We start from the raw sequence: 9,423 nt of genomic DNA, 5'->3' as shown, positions 1-9,423 counted from the left end.
TATTAAATAATTATGCATGACATTTCCTCGAGGAGTAGAAACCATATTTTTTCTCGAGAAGACAAGCTCCAATATAACTAAGATGTTGAAAAAGTCAACAACAGTCATAACTTGCAAAAACCAGCCCTTTATCCATAGGTTTTAACTGCTTATACAATTTGAGTCTCATCCAATCCAAACACAAAACAACTTTTCACTTACTTTGCATGAAAACAATCAAATTCTTTCTTCTACTTTTTCTCAGATATGGATTTCAATATACACATAAGCTTCCTTAATTATGAATTGGAACATGTAAAGCTCTCAACACTATCTACTGAAATTCATTTCCACTTCTCCTCTTCCTCTATAACATGAAAATTCACAAGTATGTATAATTCAAAGTCCTCTCAATTATGCTGCCTTCCAAACCTCACGAAGAAGTCCATACCTCGTATTTGATCCAATCGAACCTCTTTCTTCCTTCTCTTTATCTTTTCCATTTTCTGTAGAAGCTGGTGATGATGCCATTTTATCAATAATACATGCAAGAGGAGAATTTATTTCCTCCAGTTCCTCATCGCTTGTGTATCCCTTCCTTTGTATAGCAGAAGCACTTCGAGATAGGTGAGACTTCCCCTCAATTTCTGCAACTTTTTCTGCAACGTCCACAGCAACAGGAGGTGTATATACAACTGGGGCCGCAGGGTATGGGAAGCTGCTTGAAGAGTATCCTCCTGATAATCGACGTGCTATGATGCACTGCAAACATAAGTCACCTGAGATAAGATTCTTCAACAGAAAGTTACCTTTGCAACTGTTCTTTAATATCCAAGAAAGGAATACTAATTAGTTGTATGTGTTTTAGTGTGTGACAATCTCATCTAAAAGCTTAAGATGTTAGCGAGAGTACACTTTTATTATTAGATTATATTTTCAACACGCTCCCTCACGCGCGGGCCTGATTCTTTTTTATGGGCCAAGCACATGGAAATTCTTTTTGATTTGGGTGGCGGTGAGATTCGATCTCAGGACCTGTCTCCTTTGTTTTCTCTGATACCATGACCAGCTTTACATGAATAAGTGAAGAACTAAACATGCACACAATTAAGAATGGTTGGGTCGGCAAATATTTGCCCTTGCTACTTGCAATGACTCTGGTGGCTGGAAGACTAGAATTAGACGTTCGAACGAAGAGGGGAAGTCTATGGTTGAAACTTTTATGAAGAAATATCAGAAGTCAAATGATGGGAATTTCCCATCACTTAATTTGACGCACAAGGAAGTTGGTGGCTCTTTCTACAAAGTACGAGAACTAGTTCGCGAGATAATTCAGGAAAATAGAGTTCTAGGTCCAGCTAAGTTATCTCCTGAAGAGAAGAACAATATCATGTTTGCAGAACAATATCCACTAGGATCCATATCAACTGAACCGCAAAGTTTATCTTTGTCTGGTGAGACCCATGTTATGTCAAATTTTGCGCCCAACCATTACATGGGTTAAAGTGAAGAAGCTGATTTTGGTGTGAATAGACAGCTTGGTTTAGATGAAATGATGGTTGCAGATGGACTACAAACTAGCCAAGTGACATTCCCGAGAGAATGAACAGTCTAATGAATCATACATAATTGATTCTGAATCTGATCATCAAAAAAACAAGGATGAGGTTTTGCATTCTAGTGCGATTAATGGAGTTGACCATGAAATGTTCAATGAACAAATGGCTGGTGACTATTGAGCCTCTGAGACAACCGAAGAAAATGAAATCTCTGGTAAATCTGACTTAGTCAACACCCTCTCTTTCAAGCATCAAAATACCAGTTCACGGGTTCTAGATTCTACTGAGATCATCTCTGAAAGTGTGAATGTGAGTCTCCTCTCTGGGGTTGATGCTAGTCTTCCTATAGTTAAAAAATGATGTAACATACGGAGAACCACTATCTATAGTGTTGGGTGGTAGGAGAGAGATGTTGAAGTGTGTGACCATCTCATCTAAAAGCTTAAGCTTTATATTTTCAACAGTATGTATTAGCGGTTGATCACGTTGTTTCCATTTTCATCATTATTGGTATCACGGAGTCTTTGTTTCGAAGTTGTAGTGAAGATAAACAGTCATAAAATCCAAAATTTCAACTAGCTAAGAGTAGCCAAACCTCAGCATTGAGAGCTTCTAATACAGCACCAGGGACAGGATCAGGACAAAACTCATCTGGAGAGAAGTTGCAGAGTATTCGCTTAACCAATGGAAGACTGATAGATGGGCATACCTGGAGCAACATTTAAAATTTTCATCAAAGACAGAATGAAGTAGGAGTATTCACCTCTAAAATATTTGGCGAAACAAAGGTTGTACCTCCATTCTGATCGTGCGGTCCATGAGCATGTCTTTGGGAAGCATGAGAAGATCACTTAAGGAATTGAGAAGATAGAAATGTTCAAGTTGATTTCCACCTTTTCTATGATCATCTCCAGAGCCGTCTTCATCATTCTTCCCAGAATCTTCAGCGTCCATGCCGAACAAATCAGTAAGACATCTTGACCAATTTCCCACCTGCGAGAAAAGATATACTATCAATATCAAGAGCATGAACCAACGAACAAGATCATTAAGGTTCTCAGAGAACATAGCGCATTGTTGACAATTTGGCAGAGAAAAAGTGCAGGTGCCTAAGACAGAGAAAAAGATTCCCATGAAGAGCAAGCAGCTTTACTTTGCCCAGAAGACAGAAACGAAAAGACCGTCCAAAAATATTTATAGGAATTCGCAAACAAGTTAATAGTGACTAATACTTACAGAGTTTTTCAGTTGTGCACCGGACCCAAAACTCAACTCTCCGGCTGGAATAGGCAACACCTTGGAGTCAACTATTGGATCAGATATGGGATCAGTTGGGATCTCATGAGCTGACTCACGAAGAATTGCATTGAAAATAGCAATATCCAGTCTGGCAACACAGTGTTCAATCACCTGAAAGTTATATATATGAAGGCGTAAAACTTTCAGACTAACAAGTGAAACTAAAACTTATCGCAGTTAGCTTTAAATAAATACAGATAAAATGGAAGTGCAAGAGTACTATGCAATTTTCCTTGATCACCTGCATCTGAAACTCCGGGAGATAGAAGTGTGGTAAAAATACAGCAAAATGAAAAGTAGAAACACTGGAGAATACTTACTCTTCTAGCCAAAACAGGCAAGCAACCACATTCATGGATTCCAGCTCGTACAGGACATAGTCTCTTCAAAGCCTCCTGGAAAGCATGCTTCCATAGGTTAATGGAGAAGTTCCCTTGCTGCTGGTCACCCAAAGCAGGCCCTAATAACCTCCCAACAGATTTGCTTGTCATTGGATCATCCGTAGGAGATTGCATATTGGGAGTGAAGGTCTGAAGCCAAATTGATCAATCAGTTACAAAAGGAGAATATATTAAGTACTTACACTTAAGAGATTAATTACTTGAACACCTTTTTAATGATGGCATGTTTGGATAAATCATATAATTACCATGTAGAACAGAACATAAAAGGTTTACCTATTTGATGCAGTAAAATAGTATTTGCAATTAATTAGTGTTCTATACACATCAAGTCCTAATTGAAAACATTGGTATAACAGGCAGCAAAGTACAGTTGATTACCTGCCACCATATTGATTCAACGATCCGCGAGAAAATCCAGGATTCTACTCTCTCTAAAGCAACTGTAAAAGTTCTTGTTTCTTGCCAATCGTCAAACAACTTCAAGAGGTCATTCTTATTTGACTGTTTGCTTCCTGGATGTGTCTTCCATTTTAAAGAGGAAACCTTTGATTCAGTTTTATTTCCTCTTCTATTTGGCTCGATAGTTGTTACCAATGAGCTTGAGCTACAGGAACTTCCAAATGCTTGAGAAATGATTACCCTCAGAACAACAGCATTTGACAGCCAAAATGTTAACCTTCATGAGAAGGGAAGAAAAACGTTAGGTCATAAGAAGTACAAAAGTAACACATGATCCAATAAATGAAAGTATTAACATACCTTGCCACATCGTTACCACATGACTTGGCCACTAATACAAGGCCGGAAACAGTGTTTTTAGCAACTGTAGCTCGTTTGTCTTGAGACCAGTATTTACATGCATGAAGATAGAGTCTAGAAAGGCGCCTGGCAGGTGTGTGCAGCTTATGTGCAGAACTTCCATGCTCAGATACCACAGAGTAAAGAGCAATTTCAAGGGCAGCAACTTCTCTCAACTCTTCCTCAAGTTTCTCAAGCCTTGATTCCATTTCTCCAATCTTTTGTTCTAAAACTGCTTTATGTTCTTGCTCACAGTTATCCTCGGTGTTGACTGTTTCATCATCACTTCCAATACTTTGAGCACTAACTGAAGTCCCATCCAAAATGTCTGCTTGTTCTACCTCTTTAACAAGTTTTTCATCACCTTCTTCTGAGGAATCTGATAGAGATTTGGGATGGACTTTCATATTTTTAGAGTTATCATTGACACTCTTGGATGTCATTTTAGATGGATCCTTTTTAGGTGCTTTGGCTTTGCTTGCTGTACTTTTTGATGCCTTACTCTGTGAATTGTTTGCTTTCTGATCAGATTTAGCTCGTTGTACCTGGGAAGAATTATTCCCTTCAGTTTTTGCAAGCTTTCTAGAGACCTTTACAGCCAAAGCTCTTTCTACATTTTCATCTTCAGCTATTAGTGGATCTCCTTGAGATGAAACTGAATCATTTATCGTCTCAACATCTGATTCCTCTTCCACTCCCTCTTTGGGTTCACTCTCCATATCACTAGAACGATCATTGATTTTATCCTTGCCATGTTTGTCAACCATTTTACGTGATTTTGGTTGCTGAGTTGCTTCCTCCGACTTGTAGACATCATCGACATAATCTATAACCACATTTTCATAAACTTCAATGGGCTCTGTGCCCGTGTTTGGGTCACTTACTAAGACACTGGACTCTGGTCTAGGAAGTGAAGCTTTATGATCAGTCTCTTTTGCTTTCGATGTTTTGCCAGTACTCTTTTCCTGCTGTTTGTATTCTTTTTTCTCCGTCTTTACCGCACGTTTTGCTTGCTTAGTGTTTAGACCCTGCTTCCGTTCAATTTCCTTCATGCTCAATATACTAAACCTATTAATCTGTAGTTCAAAAAAAAAAAAAAAACATAATAAGCTAGGAAACAGATAATCCGTCATCACTATTATCCATTGAGAAGACAATACATTGTGACTACACCAGACAGGGACTACAAACTACGATTGATATAAGAGCTTTTAATTATAAGATTTTTTATGAGCCTAATAGCTAAACAAATTCATGGAAAAGCTAAATAATTTCTATTAGAAATACAGCATTCTAGAAATAGAGAATTGTGATTAATATATATGATATTTCTAGATAAGCATAACCACAAATATAGAATTTAAACTATTAACAGAATGGATTGCTGGTAATAAAGGTCATACATATCATATAACAGGCATTTCAGATCAACAATGCTGAATTATCGTCACACTTTTGTTAAGAGCATTTCTGTAAGACTGAAAGCAACTTGTATGTTCTAGTTGACTGCCTAGAACTAGAAATAAGAGACGCAAAGGAGTAGGATTGAAGGTGAAACAACCATCTTTTTTTTGTTCATAAGCCTAACAAATGCGATTTTTTTTTTCAAATGTAAGACAATCTTACACAAGAATGACTTTCAAAGAGAAGTAAGACTACAGTTAAATCTTTGAGTAATTAGGATCGATCTTGAAAACGAAAAGGATGAAAAAATAGTGTGACTCAACTGAATCTGATATGACTAGTTATAAAAATACTCCACAAGTCTAATTCTATTAGTAGTTATTGATAGCCCAATTTGAAGATGAAAAAAAAACAAGAGAAAGAAGTGCAATAGAGAAGTCAAATTTATTTATGAACAAACAAATAGAGGGAGAAGACGGTTACAGGATCGTGGAGGAGGAGGAGGGTAACTGTCAAATGCGCCCACGATCTCCAAATACATATATATAAAATTGAAGAAGAAGATGTAAGCAATCAGAGATCTATAATGCACATCATTCAATTCAAACTACAATTTTATTTGGATAAAACAGCCGGCAATGAAAATTGCAACAAAGCAACACCTTCACTGATTGCCGACGAAATAACTGGAAAAAAGAATGCTTCAAAAATTCATAAACTGAAAACAGAGAAATAACTTACCCAAGGTTCTATTAACTATTTTAATCTGCGGATATTCTGCACAATCAATTGCAACAATGTGAAGACAAGTGGGGATTATGTGAAGCTTATAATTAAGCAATAATTATTATTTGGTTGATTATATTAATTAAGATTACAGCAATCAGGGGTTGTCGGTGCAGCGAAAGTGACCGGTCGCTTCCGGTTACGTTACGCGTCCCGCCATCATTACTCTCATTCACCTCAAATCCATACACCCAAAAGTCATAAAATGTCTTTAATTATTTATCTACTAATTAATTGAGTATATAATAAATTTAAAATTTTTAAATAAAAAATAATTAAGAATTATCAAAAGAAAAATACCACAAATAATTAGAGACTGAAAGGACTAGAATGATACGAGTAACTCTCTTTGATTAAAGTTCTTTCCACTATAATATTCATGTATCTGGTAAAAAAAATGTTAATATCTGAGTCTCCAATTTATAAATACTAATTTTTTTATATCGGTTAGAAAATAACGTTTAGTTTTATGATATTTATTTTATTTTTAATTAAAATAATTTATAATCATTTAAAGATTTGTCATTTATTTAGATAATTTTTTTTATTTTAAAAAGAAAATTCTTATCAAGTCAAACTAATTAATATAAAATGAGATAGAAGAATAGTTATTTATTTGGAATTCTACGATGAAAGAATATCTTATCATTTTTTGCTTTTTTAAAAATAAGAATATTTTAGCTTTAAAACATAATTGAGAAAAGATTAACAAACTATATTTACGCATACAAAACAATAAATTATATGACTTCAATATCACTGTTCAACCAGTTTTCTACTATGATAGTGGCGGATTTAGAAATTTAAGGTTGTGGATGTTTTAAAGTAAAAATATAAAAAATATGTGTTAATAGTGAGATTCGAACCCTGATACAACAACACTAGAAAAGTGGAGTCATTGGCCAACTAAATCATTTATTCATTGGGTGCTCTATGTTAATTTTATACAAATATCTATCAATTTCTATATAAATATATATATTTCATAACGAAGTTAATGGATACTCGAGCACCCAGCGGACACCATGTGGGTCCGCCTCTGTACAATGACTATTAAATTTAAAACAATAGAAAAGACCGTAAACTAACGCTAAACTTAAGCTGAAGAAATGTATTACTGATATCATATTTACCAAAAAAAATTGGTTATGTGAGTTTGGGGAATGTAAAATTAGTTGACACATTGGGTTGATCAATTCTTTCATGTCTTTTTTGGCTTTTTTTTTTTTTTTCATGTATGTAAGTCTAATGAACTTCAAGCTATGAATGCTCATTTTATAATTTATTATTTTTTCTGTTTTTAATTACTTTTTTATTTTAATAAATTAAAAATATTTTTTAATTTATTATATCCGTAATTAATTAATTTTAAAAAGATAAATTTTTTTGAAAATTTTAATTATTTAATTCATTCACTTCATAATTAGTAGGGATAAAAATAATAAACTCATTATATCAATAATTATTCTCTTAATTAATGTGCCGATTCAAAAATAACAAATAACTAGGAATAGAGGAGTAATATTTTAAAAAGTCAAAACATTTATTTCTATAATTTTTAAGCAATTAATTATCTCCTTGGTCTTTTTTTACTTGACAAAATTTTGATTGGACACACCTATTAAGTAACAATAATTGGTATATTTTGTTTATCATTGTACTCAAATTTATTGATAAAAATCTTATACATATTTACTCACTACATCTTTTAAAGACATTAATTTATAGTATGTTAGACATTGCTGCTAAAAAATATTTACTTTTAGAAGCGTTTATTTTTAAAATAGCTTTTCAGAAAAGTAATATTGAAAAAAAAATAATTTGTGTTTAACTAATTTTCTTTAAAAAGTACTTTTGAAAATCAAATTACAAAAAATGATAAATATCAATATGCTTTTAATATAAAGATTATTTTATAAAGAGAAACTAGGAATAACATGTAACACAGAAATTTCAATTATACTTTTCATTTAATTGTTTTAAATGTACTATTCAAATTTCCAATCGTTGGTAAATATTGAAAAGAGGAAACTATTATAAATACATTAAATTGAGTGGATTGTCCATTAAACTTAACATAAACTTATCCTTATCATGGATATTTATTCCCAATGTGATATGAACCTTTTTGGGATAGAAATCTATCTACTAATGTGACATTAAACATGGTGACATTTTCGTTGATTTCTCTACCTATAAATAGAGATATCATTCACCATTGTAATATACACTTGAATAAGAAGAAAATTTCTCTTCTTCTATCTACTTCTCTTGTCTTCTTCTCTTTATGATTATATTCTTATGAGCTTGATTTCATAACACGTTATCAGCACGAGTCTCTAGCCAATTAAGATAGAGTTTTATTTTTTCTCTAACTCATGTTTTGGTTGATCTTTTTATGAGAATCAAGGTATTTATGCATAAAATCAGGTGTGTATTTTTCAAAATATTTTTATGATTTAGAATAAAATAGTATTCAGTCACTAACAACTATCAGGAACCAAAGACATATACTACTATTGGTTGAATATGACATGCTATACAAAAAAATTTAAATAGAAGAAGGTATAAAATTTTTATAGCATGAGTTTGAATATTATTTTGATTGTTTTGAAAGACTCAAAGGGTGATTCATGTTGTACTTCGGTCTATTATACCGTTGGTTAAGGGTAAGACGATGGATTCAAGTCTCATCGCACCAAAAAGGGTAAGACATCAGGTTAAGTCCAGATGCACATAATGAAAAATATTTGTGGATAAGACGATAAATTCAAATTCTATCGCACCAAGAGGGTAAGACATCAATTTGAATTTTGATGCACCGTGATAATAATGTATTGGGTTCAAGTCCCATAGAATTATGACCTAATGTGTCTTGTATGGATAAGACATTGAGTTTTAGTCTCAATGCACCATAGTGGTGATAAAATGATGATTAAGGCATAAATAATGTATTTTTTATGAAAAGTCTTGAAATTCATCATATTGAATTTGCTCCATTCCTTGGAAAGAATGTGGTAGCAACATGTGATACTTTGAAATGCGCCTGTTGACTTGCTTCATTCAATCATAAGTGATAGCAGTGAATAATTAGTCTGAAAGATGATAAATAATTAATGATATGAATAAGGGCGTGGAGGAACAGAATTATAATAATCATCATTATGGTAATAATAAATGGAAGAACACTATGA

The 9,423-nt window shown here is 33.4% G+C and overlaps 1 protein-coding gene across 8 annotated transcripts in view; it reads right to left on the bottom strand.

Moving 5' to 3' along the window:
• Positions 1-6,446, bottom strand: part of LOC101260514 (uncharacterized) — a 6,555-nt gene extending 109 nt beyond the window's left edge. The window contains exons 1-8 of one of the 8 annotated variants that reach the window (XM_069294878.1): positions 6,185-6,446; positions 4,001-5,115; positions 3,620-3,917; positions 3,158-3,367; positions 2,775-2,948; positions 2,334-2,531; positions 2,134-2,247; positions 1-771 (exon numbers count right to left, since the gene is read on the bottom strand). The exon at positions 1-771 is cut by the window's left edge and continues 109 nt beyond it. In XM_069294878.1, the coding sequence (XP_069150979.1) occupies positions 394-771; positions 2,134-2,247; positions 2,334-2,531; positions 2,775-2,948; positions 3,158-3,367; positions 3,620-3,917; positions 4,001-5,091 (2,463 nt within the window). In that variant the 5' untranslated portion in view covers positions 5,092-5,115; positions 6,185-6,446 and the 3' untranslated portion in view covers positions 1-393. Of the gene's footprint in view, positions 772-2,133; positions 2,248-2,333; positions 2,532-2,774; positions 2,949-3,157; positions 3,368-3,619; positions 3,918-4,000; positions 5,116-5,926 lie in introns of all 8 variants that reach the window. The other 7 variants (XM_004234701.5, XM_069294879.1, XM_010319554.4 and 4 more) reach the window with 7 other exon arrangements.
• Between the last annotated feature and the right edge of the window lie 2,977 nt (positions 6,447-9,423).

The sequence above is a fragment of the Solanum lycopersicum genome, chromosome 3 (assembly GCF_036512215.1).
Source record: "Solanum lycopersicum chromosome 3, SLM_r2.1".
NCBI classification, from domain to species: Eukaryota; Viridiplantae; Streptophyta; class Magnoliopsida; order Solanales; family Solanaceae; genus Solanum; species Solanum lycopersicum.
This window is presented reverse-complemented; position numbering and strand designations above follow the sequence as displayed.